Source organism: Macrotis lagotis, chromosome 1 (assembly GCF_037893015.1).
Source record: "Macrotis lagotis isolate mMagLag1 chromosome 1, bilby.v1.9.chrom.fasta, whole genome shotgun sequence".
Classification (NCBI taxonomy): domain Eukaryota; kingdom Metazoa; phylum Chordata; class Mammalia; order Peramelemorphia; family Peramelidae; genus Macrotis; species Macrotis lagotis.
In genome coordinates, this window is record NC_133658.1 from 893576858 (window position 1) to 893603289 (window position 26432).

General features: G+C 41.9%; 1 protein-coding gene across 1 annotated transcript in view; it reads left to right on the forward strand.

Moving 5' to 3' along the window:
- Positions 1 to 26432, forward strand: part of MEGF6 (multiple EGF like domains 6) — a 370333-nt gene that overhangs the window by 298311 nt on the left and 45590 nt on the right. Inside the window, exons 7-17 of the mRNA XM_074218662.1 lie at positions 7760 to 7882; positions 10825 to 10947; positions 11781 to 11918; positions 12779 to 12898; positions 13526 to 13648; positions 15402 to 15572; positions 17321 to 17452; positions 20304 to 20432; positions 21594 to 21722; positions 23755 to 23889; positions 24006 to 24140. Of these exons, the coding sequence (XP_074074763.1) occupies positions 7760 to 7882; positions 10825 to 10947; positions 11781 to 11918; positions 12779 to 12898; positions 13526 to 13648; positions 15402 to 15572; positions 17321 to 17452; positions 20304 to 20432; positions 21594 to 21722; positions 23755 to 23889; positions 24006 to 24140 (1458 nt within the window). The remainder of the gene's footprint in view (positions 1 to 7759; positions 7883 to 10824; positions 10948 to 11780; positions 11919 to 12778; positions 12899 to 13525; positions 13649 to 15401; positions 15573 to 17320; positions 17453 to 20303; positions 20433 to 21593; positions 21723 to 23754; positions 23890 to 24005; positions 24141 to 26432) is intronic.

The following is a 26432-nucleotide window of genomic DNA, read 5'->3' on the forward strand; positions in this document are numbered from 1 at the left end:
AATACAGTCTCAGAGGCACCAAAGAGATTGAAGACATCAGAGCTACAAAGCATGATGGTCATCTCATCTACTTTGCATATGATATTTTATGGCTAATATGAGAAATCATAAATGTTTGGAGATGGTTTTCATTTTAAAAGGACAGTCCATTTGATGGAAGAAATTTGGGCAATTGAAGCTTTAAAGGAAAGGTAAGACACTGAAAGTCCAAAGGCTCTCATTTAACTAAACTCTTGAAGGATGAACAACAGAGGAAACAGGTGAAGAATGGAGAGAGGGGCTAAAAATTGGGATTAAATTAGAAGTAATTAAGTGATTGGTTGGATAGCTAACTGATGTCATTAACCAAGAATGCCAGTGAGAGGTAAATTTGCTCCTAAGGACCTGTTGCTCTCTACCTTTGGTATGAAGTGGAAAAGTAGGAAGGGCTTTGCAGCTGCCTTGAGCTCTCTCACTGCATCAGGGGCCATTTCTAGTCATCCTGCTCCATATCTGGTCACTGGACTCAGATGCTCTGGAAGAAAATATGAGGTGGTGACTTTGCACAGCTCTGTCTGGCTTAAATCTATGTCATGGAATCATCTTCCTCATGGCATGGTTCTTTGCGAGAACAAAGACCCACCACCACCACCATCACTACCACCTACCATCAACAGCAACTCTTCATCATATATAAAGAGAACATTGGTGGGATAATCTAATTTGGGTTTATATCTAATTATGATATATTTTATTATTGATGCATTTAAAAAATATAATATTTATAATATTATTGCATCTTTTGCTTTATTATTACGGAAATGGCTATGTTTAAGATTTTAAAATTCTGATTTTGAATAACTGATTGTATAAATAGCACATATCTCTGAGTGAGTTACCTTGTGAGTGACTGGGGAAGGGGTCATATTATAAAATGATCTATCTCTGAGAACTAGTGTGAGAGCAGCTTGGAGTGAGTAAGTCAAACTCTTAGAGATCTGGATGGTTCCCATTTCTAGGTGAGAGAAGTGATTATTCCCAATATAGTGGACCACCCCATTGTGTATGTTGATGATGTTTCAAAAGGTTAGCCAATGAGTTCTCTTTTGGATGTGTTGTTTGAGATTTTTCAGAGTACTTTACCATGGTTTATTTTATTTTTTTATTTTTTTAGGCTTTTGCAAGGCAAATGGGGTTAAGTGGCTTGCCCAAGGCCACACAGCTAGGTAATTATTAAGTGTCTGAGACCGGATTTGAACCCAGATACTCCTGACTCCAGGGCCGGTGCTTTGTCCACTGCACCACCTAGCTGCCCTTTTACCATGGTTTATTCCATATAAAATATTGATTATATATTGTTTTCTGGGTTAGTAAAACATTGAATTATTATTTTTTTTGTAGATTTTGGCAAGGCAAATGGGGTTAAGTGGCTTGCCCAAGGCCACACAGCCAGGTAATTATTAAGTATCTGAGACTGGATTTGAACCCAGGTACTCCTGACTCCAGGGCCGGTGCTTTATCCACTGTGCCACCTAGCTGCCCAAAATATTGAATTATTTAGGGGCGGCTAGGTGGTGTAGTGTGGTAGAGCACCAGCCCTGGAGTCAGGAGTATCTGAGTTCAAATCCGGCATCAGACACTTAATAATTACCTAGCTGTGTGGCCTTAGACAAGCCACTTAACCCCTATTTGCCTTGCAAAAACTAACACACACACACACACACACACACACACACACACACACACACACACACACGAACATAATGATATACCCAAATAGCAGCTCATGCAAATGAAATATGAACTTTTTTAATGGAGTTTGAGCTCAGCCCCCTTAGACTTCATGGAGAGTGGCAAAGATCCTAGGCCTAAGGAAATGATTGATCCTCCTTTTGTCTTCTGCTGTAGACATTCCACATCCAGAGTACTGGGTTAAGTTTTGGGCATCCCAGTTTAGAAAAGACATTGATATACTGGGGTATGTCCACAGAACAAGCAGAATAATGAAGGGCCTTCTTGCTTCATGAGGATTGATGAATGGAATTGGCCATGATTAGTCTATAGGAGAGAAGGTTTGGTGGTCAGAATGATAGCTGTCTTTGGAAGATTATTAGGCATTGACTCCAGGATATATGGAAGATGCAACCAGGGGCAGATTTTGGCTGATCTGAGGAAAAATTTAGAGTCATCCCAAGATGGAGGTCTTCGTATTAGAGTAGTATAAAGCAGAGATGGGTTGATCCCTTGTTGGATGTAGCATGGAGAGGCTTCCTAGTCAGTACATGGGGGCCCCAGATGTCCTCTGAGGTTCTATGATTCTGAGACAATGCCCTTTGCCCCAATGGAATAATAGAAGAAATAAGACTCCCATGTAAAACAGCTGCAGAACTAGTTCCAACATAAATAATTCTATGCTTCTCTGGTTCTAATTTAGGGTTGAATTGGGGATCCTTCTAGGAAAGAAGTATTACCAACCAGAATGATCAGGAAAAGTTTCACTGTAGCTAGTGGACGAGTCATTGAACTCTCTAGGCCTTGACCTTCTCATTTATAAAATGGGAATAATCATGTATGCTTATTTCTATAGCTATATAAATTTTGCAAAATGCTTTTCAAATATTTGGGTTTCTTGATAACCCTGTGAAGTTGATCCTGTGTGTTATTAACACCCCTATGTTACAGGTGAGGAAATTGAGATCCAGAAAAATTAGGTGAGGGAGGACCTTGAAGCCAGTTCTCTCCATTATATCTCATTGTTTTAAAATGTAGAAGTGCTATGGATATATAATTTATGGAGTATCTGGGTGACACTACAGTGGATGACCACTGACCTTGGAATCAAGGAGACCTAAGTTCAAATCTGGCCATAGATACTTACTAGTTATGTGATTCTGGGCAAGTTACTTAACTCCAATCGCCTCAAAAAAATCTATAATTAGTTTCATCTTGGTTGGTTTGTTGGTTAGAGTTCTTGTCCATTACTGAAGAAGTACAAAATGACATCATTATGTTTGAGAAAAAGTACAATGTGTCTGACTGTGGCTGATCAGACCAATATGAACTCAAAATGCTCTACTACAACCTGGATGCAAATAGTCCATGAGAACACCTGGGATGGGTACTCTAAACTTATGTCATGTTTATGGTGCAGTGGATAGAGCACTGACCCTAGATTCAGGAGGACCTGAGTTCAAAATTGGCCTCAGATCCTTAATAATTACCTAGCTGTGTGGCCTTGGGCAAGTCACTAAACCTCATTGCCTTACAAAAAAAAAATCCAAAAAAGGCTCATCATGGTAGCCTCTCAAGAGCAAGGGTTTTTAGTATAATAGAATCCTGGGAAATGTTTTAGACCAGTAGTCAGGAGCCCTGAAAACTAGCCTCAGTTCTGCCATTGACTTTGTGTCTTGTGTGACCTTGGATGCCATTCACTGACAAGGCTCTCTCCCCTGGCTCTCCCAGCCATCCTCTCCTGTACCATCAACAATGGCAGATGCCAGCATGATTGTGTCCAGCTCACAGCCATGCAACATTGGTGCCTGTGCCAGCCCCATTACCAGCTTCAGGAGGATGGCAGAAACTATCCATGTATTTGTCTGCCTGTCTCTTCCCACCCAAAGTTTCAAGGGCTCCAAAGTTCACACTTTCCCCCCTTTCCTTTATGGTTTTTCAAATCCAAAAATAGATACAGCCAGGAAAAACATAACTGCATAGGCTTAAGCAGCAGCATGTGGGATTTTGGCTAGGTTCAGCAAAAAAAAATTTCCTAATAGTGAAAAATTTAGGATGCTGGAATGCGTGAAACAGAAAGAGGATGGAGGGGAAACCAGAAAATGAGTTAGTTTTTTCCCTGTGGAAGCTGGTTTAGGAATCATCTTACCTGAGTATAAGGGTGGGGCTGGGTGGAAAAAATTACTTACTAAATTGTGGTTTTTTGTTTTTGTTTTGTCTCTGAGTCTGGAATTACAGTGGGTGGGAAAGGAGAGAATAAATATTTATTAAGTGCCTACTTTGGATCAAGGCCAGTGCTGAGTGCTTTTTGTGAATATTTTCACATTTGATCCTCACAACATCCTTGGGAAGTAAGTGCTGTTATTAACTCCCTTTTAAAATGGAGGAAACGGGGTGGTTAGGTGGTGCAGTGGATAGAGCACCAGCCCTGGAGTCAGGAGTATCTGAGTTCAAATCTGGCCTCAGACACTTAATAACGACCTAGCTGTGTGGCCTTGGGCAAGCCACTTAACCACATTGCCTTGCAAAAACCTAAAAAAAAAATGGAGGAAACCAAGGTAAACAGAGGTTAAACAACTCCCCTTGGGTCATTCAACTAGTAGGTGCCAAGGCTGCATTTGAACTGGAGTCTTCCTGGCAGTAGGTTCAAAGCCCCCCAAACAACTATCTCTAATCTTCAGGACAGATTTCAGAACTGAAGAATTTCAGGGAGGGTAAGGTTCCTAGAGGGTACTTAGTTACTGAATCACAGCCTCTTAAGGCTTGAAGCTGGAATGATTCTCAGAAGCTGTCTAGTTCAAGCCCCTCATTTTACTGATTAGGAAACTGAGGCACAAGAAAGCTACATGACTGGGGGAAAATAAGCCCTCTCCAACATAGCAAACCAGCCTTTGTTTCAATCCCCCCCCCTTTTTTTTTTTAGGATTTGGAAGGCAAATGGAGTTAAGTGGCTTGCCCAAGGCCACGCAGCTAGGTAGTTATTACGTGTCTGAGACCAGATTTGAACTCAGATACTCCTGACTCCAGGGCCGGTGCTCTATCCACTGTGCCATCTAGCCACCACCCCTAAGATCCCCCTTTTGAGGGAAAAACTCACTAACTCCCAAGGAAAACATCATACTTTTGGGAGAGTCAGGAAATTTTCATTTACATTGAGTTTTATATACCTCATTGTAATTTCCACCCAATACTCTTTAATTCTCCATTCTAGGACCAAGACAAACCAGTGCAATCCCTTATCCACTGTGACAACCCTTTACCTGTTGGTTGTCTGGGAGTGCAAACTAGCTAGAAGTAGACTAGATTGCCTTTAAAGGTGATGAGTTCCTCATTCCGGGAGGTTTTCAGGCTGAGACTGGATGACCATTTGTCAGAGTTATGGTATAGAGGAGTCTAGAGGTTGAACTAGAACTTTTGAGGTCATTACTGCTCTTAGCAAAGTCCTTGGAACATAGTAATGTTTTTTGACTCATCTGGACTATAATTCTCGATTGCACAACAACCAACTTCAAGGACTGAGGGGGAAAGGTCTAATCATCATCCCCCCCCCATTCTTCATGCATTCAGGTGAGACTATTTAACTATCAGTTACTGGGGAGAAGTTGCATTTTGTCCCCTAACTTCTCTGTTACCCACTGACCAATACATGTACCAAGAAATTCAACTTGATGAAGCCCTTTCCAACTATGAGATTCTCTGATCTTCTTAGAGTTGGGGAGTACTCAGAAAAACCATCCAGTTTTACCCCTAAGTTCCTCATATTCCTGGAGAGGGTCACCTTTCTAGGTCTGATTTCATTAGTCAGAAACTCTAACTGGAATTATGAAGAATCAGTCAAATCCAGTTCCTACTCTTATTTCCACCATCTTGATCCTGGGACTAGGGCCAACCTCTTCCAGAATCTTCTCCCCTGAAATCCTTGGGGCTATGTCTTTGGAAAGACACAAATGTAGGTCTCAGTAAGCCAACCAAAAAGAAGTGGAGAGAAGGCTTTGGGTGATGGGATGCTTTTCCCTGGCCTTTCTTTCTCTTCCAGTTAGGATACCCCTCTAGAGGGGCAGAAGATCAAGGCCTTGGGGACAGAGGCTCCTAGTGGGGACAGGGTATCTCCAGTTTTGTTTACCTGGGAGGAGAGTGGGGGCATTTAACAACTAGGTAGGGATAATGCTTGCTGCTGGTCAGGTTGGATTCAAAAATAGGTCAAAGTAGGGGAAAAAATCAAGAACACCAAATGAAGTTGGCCTCCTCCCTCTACTCTTGACTAGTGTTTAGGGATAAGAGGTTTCAGTCAGCTCTCCATATTGCTTTTCCAATAAAAGCACATCGCGTTCATCCACTCTGAGGGATTAGTTTGGAAACAAAATTCCAGATAATATATGCTCTTCAGGGATCCTTCTGAGAATAGAAGCAACGAGGGTAGGTCTAGGTGAGAGGCAACATGAGAACCCCACCCCCCCGTCTCTGTCTATCTGTATCTGTGTCTTTGTCTCTGTCTCTTTCCTTCCTCTGTGTGTCTTTCTGTGTCTCTGTCTCTCTGTGTCTGTCTGTCTGTCTGTCTGTCTGTCTGTCTGTCTGTCTGTCTCTCTCTCTCTCTCTCTCTCTCTCTCTCTCTCTCTCTCTCCCTGGAATTTCCTTCTCTACCATATTTCTTTCCCAAAGTGAGCAGAATAAGGTCCCCATTAGAAAGTGAAGGGGTCCTACCTACTGGTGTCTCTAGGTCACATCTGTATGACTCTTGGTCATATCTGGGTGTATCTAGGTCACAGACTCACAGGATCGTAGATTTGGAAGAGATTTCTGAGGTCATCCAATCTAACAGGTTGGGTCATCTGTTTGTGCTTGAAGATCTTCATTGATGATAAGCAGAAGACCTCCTGAGGTATACCATTCAATTCTTGGATGATTCTAGGCACCAGGGAAGTTTTTCCTACATAGGCATGATTTCTGCCCATGTCTCATTTGTGCCCATCACTCTCTATTCTGTCATCTGGGACCAAACAAGGCAAGACCAGTCTCTTGTCCTTAGCCTTTCAGACACACACAGAAAAGGTCTCCTGACCTCTCCCAGTCTTCTTTTCACATAGATTTGATCTTTGTATGGTCTGGTCCCTACATCATCATGTTTGCTCATGGGGTTATTTATGAGTTTGGAGCTGGAAGAAGCCTCAGGGGCTACATTTTCTATTCTCACGTTATTGAAGAGGAAATGGAGCCTAGTAAGATTTAATAACTTGGCCAAGTCATACACATAATCATCGGAGGCGAATTTTGATTGAGGATTTTTAATTTGTTCTTTTTCTAGTGTTTTCAGTTGCATGTCCAATTCATTGATCTCTCCTTTCTCTATTTTATTTTTGTAAGCATTTAGAGATATAAAATTTCCCCTAAAGACTGCTTTGGCTGCATCCCATTAGTTTTGATGTGTTGTCTCATTATTGTCATTCTCTTGGATGAAATTATTATTTCTATGATTTGTTGTTTGACCCACTCATCCTTTAGGATTAGGTTATTTAGTTTCTAATTCAGTTTTAGTCTATCTTTCCATGGCCCTTTTATTACATTACATATAATTTTTATTGCATCATGATCTGAAAAGCATACATCTAATATTTCTATCTTTCTGAATTTGATAATGAGATTCAGAGGCAAGTTTGGATTCCAGGTCTTCAATTCCAGATCTTGGACTTCTTCCACTAATGCCTGCAGCTAGTCCTGAACTGGGAGGCCTAGAATTCAACCTACTATTCCAGAAGTGGTCTGGCTGGGGCAGAGAACAGAGGAACTCTACCCTATGATCTCTAATGCTCTGCCTCTCCTAAAACTGGCTTTTATTGGGCTTGTGGTCTACTAAAACCCCCTGATCTTTGCACCAACTTCTATCTAGCCTCCCTCATACTGGACAAAAGACTCCATCTAACTGGGTATACCCTCTCTTCTGGGCTGAATCTCCTGCTCAGCTGTTTACACATCTGTCTCCTCCCCCTCTCCTCCCCACCCAATTAAGGTGATAATGATTCTGATCTTTTCCTTCTTCCTTGACATCATCTAGTACGGAACCCATGTGCAGACAGGAATGGGGGCTGCATGCATAGATGCCAAGCCCGCCGAGGGGTGGCTCACTGTGAGTGCCATGCTGGATATCGACTGGCAGCTGACCACAAGACGTGTGAAGGTAGGACTGCCTGGAGGCTTCCTTCTCTAGTTCTGGTAGGGTTGAACTGCTCTGAACTGATCTTTTTTTTTTTCTTTTTGAATGTTATTATATTTCTTCCAATTACATGCAAAGAGAGTTTTCAACATTCATCTTTTGAGTTCCACATAAATGATCATGTTTAACATATTTTCATATTAATCATATTGTTAAAAAAAGAATCAGAATTGAAGAAAAAAACCATGAGAAAGAAAAAAATCATATGACAAGTTCTAAAGAGTGAACCTAGTATACTTTGCTCTGAATTCAGATTCCATAGTTTTTTTCCCTCTGGATATGGCCAACATTGTCCATCACAAGTCTTGTAGATTTGTCCTTGGTCACTGAATCATTGAGAGGAACTGAGTCTATCATAATGGGTCATCTTACAATATTGCTGTTAATATATGAACAGATCTTTGCATTATCTGTCACATAAGCTGAAAGAAAATCCCTTGAATTCAATTTGATGATCATTTATTAATCACCTACTGTTTGCCAAATTGTGCTAAGAACTGGGGGTGGGGTTCCAAGAAAGGCAAACTACCACCCCTACCTTCAAGGAGGAAACAACAAATAAACAGCTATGTACAGGTAAGCATAGACAGGATCAACTGGGGAAAGTCAATAGTTGACAGAAAGATTGGCAGCAAAACCAGGTAAGTAGAGGCAAATTTTTGCCTCTGTTGTTGGCATCATTATTTTGTTCTGAACTTGTGATGTCATTCGTGTGTGGGACTCCTGGTAAGGAATAGCCCTTTACCGGTGTTGATCAGTCACTATTCTGCAGCTTAGACTCTCAGGGCCAGACTTGACAGAGGCAGGAAGTGAACTTGGGCTTGCCCAGGGGATAGAACATCAGACCTGGAGTCAGGAAGCTTTATCTTCCTGAGTTCAAATCTGACCTCAGGTATTTAGTTACTATTTGACCCTGGGCAAGTCACTTAACCCTGTTGGTCTCAGTTTCCTCATCTGTAAAATGAGCTTTTCTATTCTGCTTCTCATGTAAATGAGAATTATTATTCTTATGCATAGCTACCAAACTCAACTGATCTTCCCAAAGAAAAACAAATAAAGATTTTTTAATTTCACTGTTGTTTGATTACTCACCCAACTGTTACTTTCCAGTACTAGGGAAGTAAATATGAGTTATTATTTTTAAAAACATACATAACTTGTGAAAGGCAGTGAAAGGTGGATAGAGAGTTGACCTACAAGCCAAGATACCCTTCATTTAAGGGTTACTCCCATCTATGTGATCCTGGGTAAATCATTTTTCTTTCAGGCATTATTGACCATTCTTTTTTTTTTTAGTTTTTTTTTTGCAAGGCAATGGGGTTAAGTGACTTGCTCAAGGCCACACAGCTAGGTAATTATTAAGTATCTGAGGTCATATTTGAACTCAGGTACTCTTGACTCCAGGGCTGGTGCTCTATCCACTGCGCCACCTAGCTGCCCCCGACCATTCTTTTAAGACTAGAAATTACTGAGAAATGTAAGCCCACATTGGGTAGAGGAGGTTTTCCTTCCTGGGAGTTACCTATTATGAAATCATAGGTTTGGTTTCTATAATTGACATTCAGTGACTTCATTGCAAAAGTAGGACCACGACAGGAGGAAGAAAACAATGTTGAAGAATACAATTCAATTTATTAAGATATGAAAAAAAATCTAAAGACTTGTAGATTACTCAAAGGTTGATGCTTCTACATTATGAATACAGTTCTCCTTTCTGCATCTCAGGACTTAGGGGCAAAGCATCCCCACCTCCATGATCTGGAAAAATCCATGTAAAATGCTTTGGCTCTCCAACCATACTGAAGAAGTTGGAATTTTTTCTTTTCCTTTTACAGAATATCTACCCTATTGTAAAATATTTTGGTCCTACTGTAAAACCAAATAAGTATGAATTTTTCTTTTTCTTTTATGGATTGTCTACCTTCTTATAAAATTTGGGTTAAGGATTTGTCCATAGGTTCAGTGTCATCTGTGGCTTCCATATAACTTCCTCCAAAATTTCCATTTAACTTCTTTCACCAACCCTAATATATTGAAACTGCAGTGGAGAAAGTCACAATGTGAAAGGGATAACTACTCTCTTCAGAAAGAGTCAGAAGGCACCAAATGTGATGACTTTATATTATTCAATTAATCATTGAGCATTGATGAAGTATCTGCTGTCATCAAGACTTGGAAAGGGAACTTTTTATTGACTTTTCAATGAAAGCCTGGGTGATTTGGGTTTAGTCAAATAACTCCATCTGAAACACAAAAGGCTTTGAGAAAATCAGTTTTTTCCTGAGCTATATTTCAAGAACATGAATGAAAACTTTGCAAGATCAAAAGCAAATTGTCCCAGTTTTTTGAAAAAAAAATTAATTTTAAAAATTTCAAATAAGTAAATAAGACATCACCCTCATTATGTTATTGGTGCCCTTTGAGAAAGGAGGACAAACAACAATCTGCTAATAACTAAGCAGTGGGCTAGACAGTGAGGATACAGAGGTAAAAATGAAGCATTCCCTGCCCTCAAAGAGCTTACATTTTTTAGGGGAGTTATAAATAACATAAATATAGACATAGCTGTTTATATAAAATAAATACAATATAATTTTTGAAGGGGTGCTATTGGCTAAGAAGTGAATAAAGGTTTCATGTTGTTAATGATAATATATTAAATAATTTAATATATGTTTGTTTCCTTCCTTCTTCTTCTGGGTGGAATTGACCTCTTCCTTTTTTACTTTTTTCCTAGAAGCTGCCTGGTCTTCTCCATTGTACTCATAGTGTCTTGCTTGATAGATATATTTTTCCTCTTTGGTAAATGTTGAGCTGTGTTGATTTGCTTAGAAACTGGTTTGGTTAGGAGCACTGGTCATTGTTGCATTTGTCCATCTGACCTCTGTTTTATGTCTGTTTTCCAGATGTGAATGAGTGTACCCTGGGACTGGCCATGTGCTCCCACAGCTGCCTCAACACGCGAGGCTCCTTCAAATGCATCTGCAACCCAGGCTATGAATTGGGATCAGACAGCAAGCAGTGCTACCGTAAGTTTGGACCTTGCCCAGGTCTGCCCCTTGGCACATGGATTGTGGATCTCCCTGGAAACCCTAGTCCCAAACTAAACCCCAGTCCTACTAAGCTGTGTCTTGTGTGGAGGGCCTTTACAATGGTGAATGGTCAGCCAACTTTGGAATCAGATCATTTATAGACCAACTTTGTCTCATTCTTCCTGTGTGGCCTTGAACAAGTCATCTAACGTCTCTTGACCTCAATTTCCTCATCTGTAAAACAGAAGAGTTGGATCAAATGTCCTTTGAACTCTTTTCCTTTCTCCCAGTGAAGGGACACTCCATGGAGGAATGCTTAAAAATAAGCCTAGAATTTGGGCAAAGATATTTAAAAGGAGTTCTATTAAGTATTTCCAGTTCCCTTAGCTTAGTTGGCCAATACTTCCTAGGACATGAAGGTCCCCCTGGGGGTTCTGGGGTCATGTTCTCCAGTGATTGTCCCCTCAGACACCTTAGACAAGGGTGTCTGGTGCTATAGGATCATAGACTAAGAGTCCATCCAATCCATCTCTCATTTTACAGATAAAGAAGTTGAGGCAGAGAATAAATGACTTGCCAGAGGTCGCACAGCTACTTAATATTTGATACAGAATTTCAACTCAGTTGGTACTGATTCTAACAGTTCATTCCTTATGCCAGGCCACCTTGGGCAAGAGGACCTTACCCTCTTCCACCCTCCCTTCCTATTCAATAAACATCTTAGTCAGACACTGCTGAGGTTGGAGCACACAAATGCAGAATGAAAAATGGTCCCTGTCCTCCTCCAATTGCTTCCATTCCTTCCTCTCTCTTGTGGCTTTCCTCTCTAGGGATTGAGATGGAGATTGTGAATAGCTGTGAGGCCAACAATGGAGGCTGCTCCCACGGCTGCAGCCACACCAGCTCGGGCCCCCTCTGCACCTGCCATCAGGGCTACGAGCTGGACACGGACCAGAAAACATGCATTGGTGAGTGGTCCTCCTAGCTGGGTGGGGGCAGTGTTTGGCCTCCTGGAAGCACCCCTTACCAAGAGGCATTTCTGTTATCTGGACAGCAAAACCTGAACCCTAGAGCTATTGATTTTGCATGCATCTTTATAAATATAAATTATAATAAATATTTGCATAGATGGTTTACAATATGGAAGTTTTTCTTCTGTCCTTACTTTGCTAAAGAGATCAGTTGGAGTCACCTCAAGGGACTTTCTCTTTTTTTAAAATTTTATTTTAAAGCAATAAAGTTAAGTGACTTGCCCAAGGTCACACAGCTAGGTAATTATTAAGTGTTTGAATCTGGATTTGAACTCAGGTCCTCATGACTCCAGGACTGGTGCTCTATCCATTGTGCCACCTAGGTGTCCCATGCACCACCTAGCTACACCAGCCTTTCTCTTTTCTGGGGCAGCTATGTGGTACATGGGCTGGAGCTAGGGATAAAGAGCATTACTTACTCCTAGTATGCTGGCAACTCTGTCTGTCTCCCTATCTATAGACCCTTCTAATTATTCTCGTACTGAATTACCTTTGTTAGAATGATAGTGGGAGGAAAGGGAATGCTATGTGAACATAATGCTATAGGGAATGCTATGAAAACATAAAAAAAATACCCTTATGAAGACTGGTAGGCCTACCCTATGGATATCTTGGTGGCAAAGGGATCTGTCTCTGTTAGGGATACTGGTACCCCCTCCATACCACCCATGTCATTGAGTGGCATGGGATGCCCTACTAGGAAGAACATGGCTGATGGGCAGTCAAGGAAAGGAGGATGGGGCAGAGGCAGGGCGAAGGTTTGGTGAGGGGTGTCCTGTTCATGACCATTCCTGCAGATATCGATGACTGTGTGAGCAGCCCCTGCTGTGCTCAGGCCTGTACCAACAACCCAGGAGGGTATGAGTGTGGCTGCTATGCTGGCTACCGACTAAGCACAGATGGCTGTGGGTGTGATGGTGAGTGCTACTGGGGTGGGGGGGCAGAGTCCTGGAGAAATGGGAAAGTAAGCTCAGCAGGACCCCTGTTCTTGTTCATCCTGGCCCTCTCCCCACCTCCCCCTGGGGTACCCTCATCCCTCTTGGTTTCAACCAATTCTTGAGGCTGAAATATGATCTCATTTGAACCTCACACTGGGAGATGGTATGTTATCTTATCCTCATTTTACAGTTGAGGAAAGGGTCTTATATAGATGAAATGGCTTGTCTAGGATTTCACAATCTATATCTGAGGTGCATTTGGACCCAGTTCTCCCTGTCTTGCTGAGTAGCTTGAGGGTAAGGAGAGATTGGTTGTAATGGTATTTTTTAAGATAGCGATTCAACCAATGTAGCATAGGTAGCAAGTAGATTTGACTCCACTAGTCTAAGATGTTCTCTGAGTGAGGCCGGTGGGGTCAATAGCATCAAGACTGGCCTGAGCTTTCCACAGCTTCCCAGAACCAACTGGGGATTGGATTGTTCCCTAGGTGTTCAGTTCAGGGTGATGGAAATTTGTATTAAAAGAAGTGACCCTCAATTCCCTGTGACTCTCCAAGGCCTTGGGGGCTTTGGGGTACTAGCATTCCATTTTTTGACTTTCTGTAGATGTGGATGAGTGTTCCTCCAGCAATGGTGGGTGTGAACATATATGTGAGAACCTGGTGGGCTCCTTCCAATGCACCTGTGAAATTGGTTACAAGCTGGAGGGAGATCGGCGGACGTGTACTCGTGAGTATCCTGGTAGTTCGTGACCAGGTTCTAGTGGTTCCTTGGTTCCTTCTCCCTTTCCTTCCCATCCCCCCTGCCATTCGTGATCCAGGGGAAGCCTTGGCACCCAAACCCCAATGGCCTCCCATTGGGTGTGACCATCCAGGTTGGTGCTGGGCATGCCAAGACCTAGGATCTCAGAGTTAGAAGAGACCTCACATGCTATCTCATCTGACTGCCCTTTAAGTGAGAGTCCTGAATGCCCAATAAATGATCTACCAATTTTGACTCAAACTCCCCTTTCAGTAAAGAGTAAGCTACTGCCTTGAAAGGCATTCCATTCTATACTAGAAAAAACTCAAGGTTTTCCTTACATCAACTCCCAACCTGCTTCCCTACTGCTTCTATCCATCGTCCCCTTCAGGGACCAAGAAGAATACATTTCCTACAACATCCCAATGACTCCCCTTTGGGTCCTGGATAAATGGCTCTCATCTCCTTAAGTATCCTCCAGGCTTCCCAGGTCCTTCAGTTCATTCTTATAAGGCATGATTTTGAAGTCCTTTCTCGCCTTAATCATTCTTTTCTGGACAATTCCCAATTTGTCAATATCCTGCCTTAAAAACAACTCCAAGATCGTATCTGGTCTAACCAGGGCAGAGGATAATGGGACTATATCATCTTGCGGACCCTGGACTCTGCCTTTCTTACGTCAATCTAATATTGCATTAACTGTCCTTCCTGCAATATCTTTCCCCTCTTACTTAGGAATTCATTTGTTTGATGTCATTGGAGGGGGCATGATTCCCCATCAATATCTTCATCCCAGCATCTCTAACTTTCTCTGCAAGTCCACTATGGCACTGCCATCCACATATGCTTATAAAATCATACTGGAAAAGTCTTTTCAAATCATCTGGTCCAAACTCCTTATTTTTTCAAAAAGTAGAGGGGAAGTTGACGTCCCTGAATCCAAATGGTTTCATTTATCTAAACCTTTCCAGGAAAAATTGGTATAAGCCCTTGAATTTGTTTATATTTTCTGGTCTGCACAATCTCTTAGGCTAACAGATTCCATCTGGACTGGATGCCCTCCAGAGTCTCTTGCCTCCAGATTCAAATCCCTGCAGTAGAGAGGGGTTCCATAAAAACCATGCCCTGCCTCTTCTTAATTCCCTAAACCTAATATATTAGGTGAAACAACATTATAAAGGCCATGGGAACAATGCTATTGATGGGTACTAGATTGGCACTAGACTCATCAAGGGTATTTTTGAATTTACAGGTTTGGTTATAAAGTATTAGCAGTGTTGTCTTCTTTCTAAAGGCAGGGCTTGGGTTCAGAGGTGACCAGGACAGGAGAAAAGAGCAGACATACTCTAAGAAGCTTCTTTTCTGGATATCTTTGAAATGGCTTAGTGAGTTGAGGAGGACTTCTAGACCAAAGATGGTGGGATCATAGATTTAGAATTGGGAGAGATCTTGGAAGCTATTAAGGCCAACCCCCTTATTCTACAGGTGAGGAAACTGAGGCCTGGATTACCAAAATGTGGGATAGTTGATCTCAACCAGGAAGACTTGAATTCAGATTCTATCTTTGATATCTACAACGATTAAATGTCTGAGTCTGAGTTTAACCCTGGTCTTCCTGGTCAAGTCCAACACTCCATCCATTCAGTCGGGTAATGTGGGGTACCCCAGATGCCTTCCTTGTGCCCCCTGGGTCTTAGGGAGGAGGAAAAGCTTTAAGGATTTTTTTATCCCCTTTCCCTAGCCCTGGATGACTCGATTGACACCTTGGACGGGCGGCAGCCCTTCGTGCGGCCCATTCCCCACATTGCTGTGCTGCGTGACGAGCTGACGCAGCTCTTTGAAGAGGAGTATGAGGCGGGGGATGAGGAGGAGATGGAGGCCAGAGGAGAGCACACTCTGTCGGAGAAGTTTGGTGAGAACCAATGTGCGCCAAATGATATCAGATCCCTTTCTCAAAGAAGGCACCATTTCTGCCAGATCTTAGAATGAGAGGTCCAGACTTCAGAGCCCTGCCAGGTCTTGTAAAATGTCTTTCATTAGACCCAGAGAAATTAAACAGCTTATCCAGAGGCATAGGATCATAAATCTAGAGCTGGAAGGGGACCTTGGAAACCATCTAATCTAGCTCCCTCATTTTACAAAAGAAGGAAACTGAGGCCTAGAATTGGTAGGAATCTTGGAGGCTGTCAAACCCACTCCCTTATTCTACAGGTGAGGAAACTGAGACTTGGATTACCAAGTCTCTTGCCCAGGTTCACCCAGATACTAAGTTTCTGAGGTTGGATTTGAATCCATGTCATTTGCACTGTTTGCATTCCTTTCCCCATGAGATCAAGCCTATTCTGTCACCATTTGCCCTTGTGAGTCAACATTAGACATTATTATTGTTCCATCATTTTATAGTTACGTCTATTCTTTGTGATCCCATTTGGGATCTTGTCAGAGATCCTAGAGGAGTTGCCACTTCCTTTTCTAGTTCGTTTTATAGATGAGGAAACTGGGACAAACAGGGTGAAGTGACTTTCCCAGGGTCACACAGCAAGTAAATGTCTGAGACTGAATTTGGATCCAGGGAGATGTCTTCCTCACTTCAGGCCAGGCACTTTATGCAGTGTGGAACCTACTAGCAACCCACACTACACGTTACAGGGGGTTGTATTAGACACACTAGGGGGAATGATGTTACAGAAGGGGGTAAGAAACAGAAATAAATGAGCATGAAAGAAGTACCAGAATTTCAGAATCTGAGAGTTAGAAGGGCCTCAGTTGGACAAGCCTCCCACCTTGCCAACTCTTCCTACTTCACTCTCCCCCATGTCCAGGTATTTCTGGACAGAGCTGGCATAGACATCAGGTGTCCTGACTCAGTTCCTCAGAAAAAGTCCTTGGCCAATTCACCAAACATTTATTAAATATCTACAACATACCAAACAGCTACTTCTCTTCTTTCTCCCTCTTTTTTTCTCGCTTTCTCCCTCCTTCTTCCCATATATATATATACATATATATATATATATATGTATATATATATATCCATATTATGCATGTTTATCTGTATATACCTATCTTAGAAAAGGAAATGGCAAATCACTCCAGTATCTTTGCCAAGAAAATCCAAAATGGGGGTCACAAAGAGTTGGACATGACTGAAATGACTGCACAGCAATATAGCAGGCTGGGTGCCAGGATACAAAGATAAAAAGGAAATAGTTCCTATTCTCAAGAAGCTTACATTCTATTGGGAGGAATCCATGTTGACTTTAACACATGAAAGTAGAATCTCTACAAAATCTTTTTGGGAGGTGGAGGGTAATTAATAAATAATTCATTGATGGGGATCAGGAACGCTCTCTTGTGGGAGATGCCCAATTGAACTGAGAGCCCCAAAGGGAGCCTAAGAACTCTAAGAAACATCTTCAGGACCCTAAAATCTCCAAGAAACATCTGTGACAAGGGAAGATAAATATTCTAGGCATGAGAGAAGTTCAGAGGTGGCAGATGGGATGCTGGGGAACAGAAAAGAGGCCAGTTTGTCTCGGACACAGAGCAGGGAGAGGATTATATGAAAGAAGTCCCAAATGGGAACTCAGAGCCGAATACAAGGATCCTGGACACCCCCTCAGAGGCCTGCTCTCTCTTTTCCTGTCCTGGTCATTGCAGTCTGTTTGGATGACACCTTTGGCCATGACTGCAGCCTGACGTGTGATGACTGTAGGAATGGGGGCACCTGTCGCCTTGAGCTAGATGGCTGTGACTGCCCCGAGGGTTGGACCGGTATCATCTGCAACCAAAGTAAGTCATTGATGCAGTGAATGGACAAAAGAATGAATTAATGGATAAATAAGTGAATGAATGGATGGATGAATGAATGAGTGAATGAATGGATAGATGAGTGAGTAAATGAATGAATGAATGAAAGAAAAAGTCTTAAGTACTTACTGTGCCAAGATCTGAGAATATAGATAGAAAATTAGGACAGGCAGTCCCTACCTCAAGGAATTCTTATTCTGATTGGGGAAGATAACAGACATAAAGTCCAACCAGCAGGGATCTGGAAAGGACCAGTGTGTTAAAAGTGAAGGGAGCAAAACCAAGAGAACATTGTGCACAGTAACAACAATGTTGTAACAATGATCATCTATGAAAGATTTGGCTGCTCTGATCATGACAATGATCCAAGACAATTCCAAAGGACCCGTGATGAAAGATACTCTCCCCTTCCAGAGAGAGAATTGATGAATTCTTGAGTGAAAACTGAAGTTTAATTTTTCACTTTCTTTATTTTTCTTGCTTTTTTGTGTGTTTTCTTTAGCAACATGGCTATTATGGCAATATGTTTTGCATGACTTCACATGTATAATTGATATCCCATAGCTTGCTTTCTCAGGGGGTGAAGAGGAGGGAGAGAATTTGGAACTCAAAACTTCTTTTAATTTTTTTTGATGTAATTAAGGAATATTTAATGGAATAAATAAAAATACTTTTTAAAAAAACAAAAAACGTTTAGCATCAGGATGGATAGCAAAGTTAAGGGTTTTAGGAGCTTTGGCAGTCATATGGTAAGGTCTGGTGTACCTTAGGAAGAAAATAGCTAAGACATGGTGGTAGTTGGTGATTTCCTGCTCAGCTTAAAGTTGTGGGTGGCCATGTCTGTCCAGCAAGGTCAGGAGTGAGGGTGGCTGGAAGGGCCTGGGCCAAGATCTTTGGGAAACTAGGAACATATCCAAGAGGTGGGATAGAACAGGGGCTCTGGATTCCCCCAATCAGGGATATCAGTGTTTAGGAAGAAGCGGGGAAAGAAATGGGGTGGTAGTTGGACTATTGAGGTAAAAGAGTTCCCAGAATGCCTGCTCTTGCTAGGTTATCTGGAAAGGGTCAGGGGCACACATCCCTACTCTTGCTGGCTTATTCTGGATGTGATGTAATGGAGTGATGGATATAGGGGGAAGAGAACAGAGGATTCATCCATAAGGTCTGGGAACTAACTCTCTTATCTCCATATTAGAAAAGGGGAAGAGATTGAATCTAATGGAAAATTCTATTGTCCTGGCACTTCTATCTAACTTGATGATAGTAATAAGAATAACGTCCCATTTGCATAGCACTTTAAGCTTTAAAATGACTTACAATTCTGTGTGGTTTTGGTGGCATAAGTATTGTCATTCCTATTTTAAAGATTAATAATCTGAGGTTCTGGATAGTGAAAAGATTTTTGGGGGCATGGAATTGATGTAGGATGTGAGCTGAGTTCTCCTGCCTCCAAGTTCAGTGGTCTTTCCACTATTTCATGTTATTAAATAATTAAAAAGCATAAAGCCAGAGAGGACCTTAGAGACCATCTTTTAGAACACCCCTCATTTTACAAATGGGGAAACTGATACCCAGGGAGGTATAGAAACTTGCTCAAAGTCACACAAAGAAGAGATTTTGAACTCAGGGCCTCTTACTCCCAGTCCAGTGCTTTTTATATTTATTGAATTAAATTTTATCCTCATATAACTTTAATGAGATAGACTTGGTAGAGATGATCATGAACTCTTGGTAGGTTGGTAGATCGATGATAACAAGCTAGCTAGCTAACTAGCTAGATGGCTGGACAGATAGCTGTTTAGATAAATAGCTCTATGATAGATGAATGAATGAATTAATTAATGAATAAGCAAACAATAAATAAATAAATAAATAAATGACTGGTCAAATAAATAAATGGATAGATAGTTAAATAGCTATATGCCATGGTAGCTAAATTGATAGGCAGATGAATAAATGGATGGATGGACAGATAGGTAACTAGAGAGATAGATAATAGATTAAGAGATAGATGAATAAATGGATGGATAGATAAATGGATAGGTATATAGATGTGTGGATAGAAAGATAGATGGATGATAGAAAAATAAATGAATGAATGAATGAATGAATAGATGACTGACTGGAGAATTAGATGGATTGATAAATAACTATATGACTAGATAGCTAAATAAATAGGAAGATGGATGTATGGACATATAAGAAGTTGGATAGACAGATGAATGGACAGATTAATAGAGGAATAAATGGTTGGATAAATGGATAAGGTAAGTAGCTGTGTGGACAGGTGGATAGATGGATGATGAATAAATGAATGGGTAGATAGACAAATGCCAAGAGAAATGATAGCTAAAGATGGGGATAGAAATGGATTCATAGATAGATGGATAAATAGATAATGGACAGATGGATTGATAGATGGATGGAGAGATAGAGAGCTAGAAAGATAGAACATTTGTTTTATTACATGCTAGGCTCTGTGCTAAGTCCTGGTGATAAAAATACAAGGACCCCAGGCTTTCCCTGCCATCATTTTAATGAGAAGATAATACTTTGGGATTGGAGAAGGGGAGGGTGTGGGGATGAAAGTCCAAATGAGGACAAGGTTGCTGAAGAGAAGGTTGGGAATGAGTTGAGCTGGGAGAAAAGTGAACATGGGTTGGGGCCCCTCACGACATGGGTCAAGGCTAGTGCCTCACCATCATGAACACAAAAACATGAGCCAGAAGGTCAATGACTTACTGCTTCTCCTTCCAGTGAGATGGGCTCTGAACTCCTTTGGGTGGCCTCCTTTCAGGTCAGTGAGCTTGTGTCTCTCACATCTCCTCTTCAGCTTGCCCTCAGGGTACCTTTGGGAAGAACTGCAGCTCCATTTGCACCTGTCACAATGGTGGCACCTGTGATGCCGTGACTGGGACCTGCCGCTGTCCACCTGGTGTTGGAGGAGCCCACTGTGAGGATGGTATGCTGGTCCTGTCTGCTCTCCTGTTACACCCTTTCTCTAGCATCTCCCACTTCATGCTGAGGATGAACAGCATCATCCCTACTTCTCTCTCTCTCTCTCTCCCCCCTGTCGTCTCCCTGTGGCCTCCTTGGCTCACACTTTCCCTGAGGGCAAGGATGGGCAATGTCTTGAAATGCTTCGGGAAGAGAGAAGGGAGAGAAGGAAATTAGAGGTGTGGGAAATCCTTGGAGCCTCCTTAGAATTCCCCCATTCTACAAACTAAACCTTGGCCTCAACTAGGTTTGTCTATGATCTATGAAATGATCATCATTCCAGCCTACACCCGTCCTTGATTAAACACTCATTAAACATTAGAAGCTGACATTATCTGCCCTTAAGGAGTTTACATTCTAAGGATAGGTTCTAACAAATGACATTTTTAATGCATATTATAAAGACCTTATGTCCATTGTCTCAATTGGGCCTCAGAACTATGAAGGAGGTACTATGATTATTCTCATTTTACAGTTGAGGAAACAGGTTTAAAAAAGTTAAGTGGTTTTCTAATAGTCTCATAACTGATGTCAGCGCAGGATTTGAACCCAAGATTTGGATCCCTTTTATGATCAAGTCTTCTAGTGCATGGCTCTTGATACTCCAAATATAACATGAATCCCAGTCAAACTGCCCCACATCTGGCCAGACCAAATGGAAAACCAGTTAGGACAGGTGGTCCTGAGTACTTTCTCTTGGAGGAAACAATGATATCATGGCTCTCTCTCTCTCTCTCTCTCTCTCTCTCTCTCTCTCTCTCTCTGTCTGTCTCTCTCTCTCTTTCTGTCTCTCTGTCTGTCTCTTTCTGCCTCTTTCTCTCTGTCTCTCTGTCTCTGTCTCTCTGTCTCTCTGTCTCTCTGTCTCTCTCTCGCTCTCTCTCTCTCTCTCTCTCTCTCTCTCTCTCTCTCTCCCTCTCAATCTTTCTCTCTCTCTCTCAAGACTATAGCTCTTAAGGACCTCATTTGACTATCCCTGAGCCTAGGAGTCTTGGGGTGGGGCTTCTTTGTTCAGATTCAGGATTTTCACTTGTCCAGCATTATTTTGACCCTGGGGGGATTCATCCCCTCCCAGGCCTTTTTCTCCCTCCTTCCTTTTTCATTTCTCTCCACCCTCCCTTCTCTCTAGGTTGCCCCAAAGGCTTCTATGGGAAACACTGTAGGAAGAAGTGCCAATGTGCCAACCGAGGTCGATGTCATCGCATCTATGGGGCCTGTCTGTGTGATTCTGGGCTGTATGGACGCTACTGCCACTTGGGTGAGTCAGTATCCATGGGCAGGATAGGCAGACTCCTACTAACTGGATCCAATCTTTATAATAAAAAATAATAGTAATATTAATGACGATAGCGGATTACGCTTCTATGTCATTTTAAGGTTTATGGAACACTTTTCTCATAGTACCATGAGCTAAGTAGTATGGGTATTATCTTCTCTTTTTTCAAGTAGGGGAAAATGAGACTCTCAGTGGTTGTGACTGGTCTAGGGTCAATAAGAGACAAAGTGAGACAAAGATCTCCTAAGTATCTTTCCATCAAATCCAGAGGGCTCTTTCTTTCAGAATAATAGCTGGCATCTCTTTTCAAAGTGCCCTGGTAATCTCTAAGATTGTAAGACACAGAACAAGTGCTGCTCTACATTGGAAGGGAGAGTTTTATCACCTGGGAGCTCCTTACTCTAATACAATCACAAGATCTTTTTAAAAAAATGGTGATGGGGCGGCTAGGTGGCATAGTGGATAAAGCACCAGCCTTGGAGTCAGGAGTACCTGGGTTCAAATCTGGTTTCAGACACTTAATAATTACCTAGCTGTGTGGCCTTGGGCAAGCCACTTAACCCCATTTGCCTTGCAAAAAAAAAACCTAAAAAAAATTTTTAAAAATAGTGATGGGAGCACCTAGGTGGCACAGTGGATAGAGCACTGACCCTGGAATCAGGAGGACCTGAGTTCAAATCCAGCCTCAGACACTAAATAATTGTCTAGCTGTATGGCCTTGGACAACCCCATTGCCTTAAATTAAAAAAAAAAAGAAAATTTAAAAAAAAATTTTTAAAATGGTGATGGGGGATAAAATAGGGCTCTTGGAAGAATGAAATAAAAGAAATATGAAAGTCCATTTAAGAATTTCTGAGCTGATAGAACTTGTGGATGGTCTTATTAGCTCATCTCCACCAATATCTTCCTTTGGCATATGCCATAGATGACACCAAATGAATTTACCAGGAAAGGACTCTTGAAGGACAAAAATAGCCTTACTATACTTGACCTCGGAGAAAGAACCAGGAGCAATGGGTGGAAGTTTGCAGAGAGGCAGATTTTGGCCTCATATTCAGGAAATTTTCCTAATGATTAGACTGCCCTAAAATAGAATGTTGTCCTTTAATAGGTAAGAAGTTTCCCATCACAGAAAATATTCAGCAGGAAGTTGGATGGACAAATATTGAGTATTTCTTGTTGAACTACAAGTTTGTAACATTGGCAGTTGAAGTCCCATCCAAACACTGAGGTTCTGAGAGTCTGTGAAATACAAATTGAATCAGTATTTGTTACCATGATTGATTTTTTATCATCAATCAACAGCATTTATTAAGCACCTACTATGGACTGGGTCCTAGGTATTTTAGAAATAGTCCCTGTTCTCAAGGATATTGCATTCTAATGGAAGAGTCAACAAAGATATTCAGAATCAACTCCAGTAGGACTTATCTGCCACGAGGTTTGGGATGTAGGTCCAGTAATGGATGGCATATCCAAGGACCAGCCTAACTGAGCAGAGAGAGGCTCATCCCCAGCCTCTTGAAAACCATGTGCTAAGTCATAAGGGGTCACCCCCTGTCCCAGTAGGTAGAGCACCCACACTGAAGAAATTATAGACCTCACTCCATTGGGAGAACTGGCATTGGGAGAGGAGACAGACAAAATGGCAGATAGATAGGGATAGGAGCCTGGAACTGTGACTGAGGGAACTCTCAGGAGGAAAACCTCTCCAAGGAGGGTTGGCACCTCCTCTGAAACTTGTAGCTGGCTTGACCACTGAAAGCTAAAGTAACTTCCACAGGATCACACGGCCAGTATATATCACTAGCAAGACTCAAACTCGGGTCTTGTGGCTTCAAGGCCCCCTATCCACTAGATGATGCCTCTCTTGGCTATGGTTTAAAATGACTGATGTGAGTTGAAGACCAAGAGCGGTTTGGGTGAGGGTGGTCTCTGAGACTCTGGGTCCGAATGAAGACAGGGGACAAAAGAAGAGCTCTCAGTCTGCCTCCTGATTTTTCTCTGTGTTCAGCTTGCCCCAAGTGGGCTTATGGGCCAGGCTGCTCCGAGGAATGTCGCTGTGTCCAACAGAACACCCGCCAGTGTGACAAGAAGGATGGCAGCTGTTCATGCAAGGCAGGCTATCGGGGCGAGAGGTGTCAACACGGTGAGCGGCCTGGGCCTGGGGGGGTAGCTGGAGGATGGGGAGCAAGGGCTTGGCATCTCCCTCTTCTTCCACCTCATCTGGCTTCTCTCTGTTTTCCCATCGACGGTGATCAAAAGAATGTGAGCCCGGCTCCTTTGGCCCTGGCTGTCAGCAGATGTGCGCCTGCCCCCCGGGTGTGGCCTGCAGTCCCACGAGTGGGGAGTGCCAGCACCAGTGTCCAGAAGGCTTCCAGGGACAGAACTGTGACCAAGGTGAGGGGGCTCTGGTGGTGGGGAGGCCCAAGCTTCCTGCTAGAAATGGGGGCAGGATGCTCACACCAGCTGGTCCTGCGATTCAATTCAGTTCACCAAACACTGATTACACACTTGTTGTATGTTGGCTTGGTTCTGGGCACTGTGAATAAAGCACAAATGAGAAGCAGGTTCTGGTCCCAAAGTGCTTACATTCTACTCTGGGCAAACAGCAAGCATGGGGAGGAAAAATAGAATGAGGAAGAAGGCTGGGTTCTAGACACGGTACTGAGGGCCAAGGGTGCATCTGTACACAGGGAGGTCAACCCCAGATGTATACAGTCATTTCAATACAGTTGTGAGGGTGGGGGATGGAGAAGGGAAGGCCTCTTGGAGGCTGTGCTTGGAAGGGATTTCCCAAGGTGGGGGTGAGGAGAAGGCACAGGGCACAGCCTCCGCCGATGGACAAAGGTGGACAATGGAATGTCCCATGTGTGGAACAGAAGAGAAGCTGGGTTGCAATGTCCCTGGCAGGGAAATCCTCTGGCACTGTAGTGACCTCATTGCAATGAGGCTGGAGAAAGGGACCAGACAAGCCTTCCTGAGGAGCTGGAGGGCAGGGCTGGGCTTTCTCCTCTTGTAACTGGAAAGGCATGACTGAGGAGCTGGAGAAAACAGACCATTCCTCATAATAGGGAACAGGGATTGAACCTATATAGCCTAGGTAACTCCCAGGGAAGGAAACTCCCTCCACCGATTCAGATCATCACCATATCTGACACCATTAGTCCTAAGGAGCTGCCAAAAAACAATGAAAATTAAGGGACTTACCTAGGGTCACCCCAAGACAGGAAGAAGCAGACTGGGGGAGCTCTCCAGACTCTCCACTCAGAGGCATTTCACACACATCACAAACCCCACCCTTCCCCATGATAGAACCAGAAGGAGATGAAAATGTGATTCAGAATTTTCAACAAAATAAAAATATTATAATATAATAAAAGTTCATTAAAAGGTACTAGAATGTAGGTAATGCTAATATATGGTATTCTTACATGCCGTGTGATTTGCAGGGACCTTAATGTATGGTTTAGTGGTCCTGTTTCTATTTGAATTTGACACTCCTGCCCCACATCATATTCTCTGAGATCTTGTCTTTCTTTTCTCAGATATATAATCTATACACATGTACATATTCTACATACATACATACATACATATTTCTACATCATATAAATATATTTAAGTACATTAATTTTTATAATTAATTATATTATATAAACATATTTATATAATATTAATATAATATATGATATAAATATATTATAAATATAATTAATTAAATCAATTCATTTAAACATATTAAATATATAAATATATATTATATATATATACACACAACTATTTATCTATAGACATATTATATACATAAACCTAACTGTGTGTATGTGTGTGTTGTACATGAGCATGCAGCTAGGGAGCAGAAGATAGAGTTCTGGACATGGAGTCAGAACTTGTCCTCCTGAATTACAATTCAGACACTTCCTAGTGGTGTTCCCAGGGCACATCACTTCACCCTGCTTGCCTCAGTTTCCTTATCTGTAAAAAGAACTGTAGAAGCAACTAGCAAACCACCCCCAGATGAGGTCACATAGAGTTGGACACAGTTAAAAACAACTGGACAAAATACTCTCTATATATTTAATATATACCTATATATGATTTATAGACATAGACACATCTTGATGTTTGTCCACATTCCCAAAGAAGATCACGACATCAGGGAGTTGATGCCATGACAAGCCCATGAATTGGATTGGAGTGAGGGGGGCTGTGCTAAGTCCCCAGCCTCACTTTCTCCTCCAGAGCCATCTGGGTCCAGTAAGCAGATAAGGATTAGGATGGCTTGACTGGAGAAGACTCAGGAAAAATCTTTTATATGATTTCTAAACACATTATTTATATATTATATATAAAATATCTATGACATATATTTATATATTATATCTGTGTTGTTTATATTATTGTTTATATATTCTCTTTATGTCATTTATATATATGTATCTTTTACAGTTCTCTATAGTGTATATTGCACATATACTATTTACAAATATATATCATCTGCATCCTATATTCTTGCAGACATGTAACCTGCACATATACATACACACACACAAATTAAATACAAAATTTCAGGGTAGAAGGATTGCTACTGTCTGAGGACATTGGGAAAGATCTAAGATAGGTGGTTTTATTTGAGCTAAGTTTTGCTTTGAAGGAAATTAGGGATCTAGAGGGCAAAGACAAGACAGA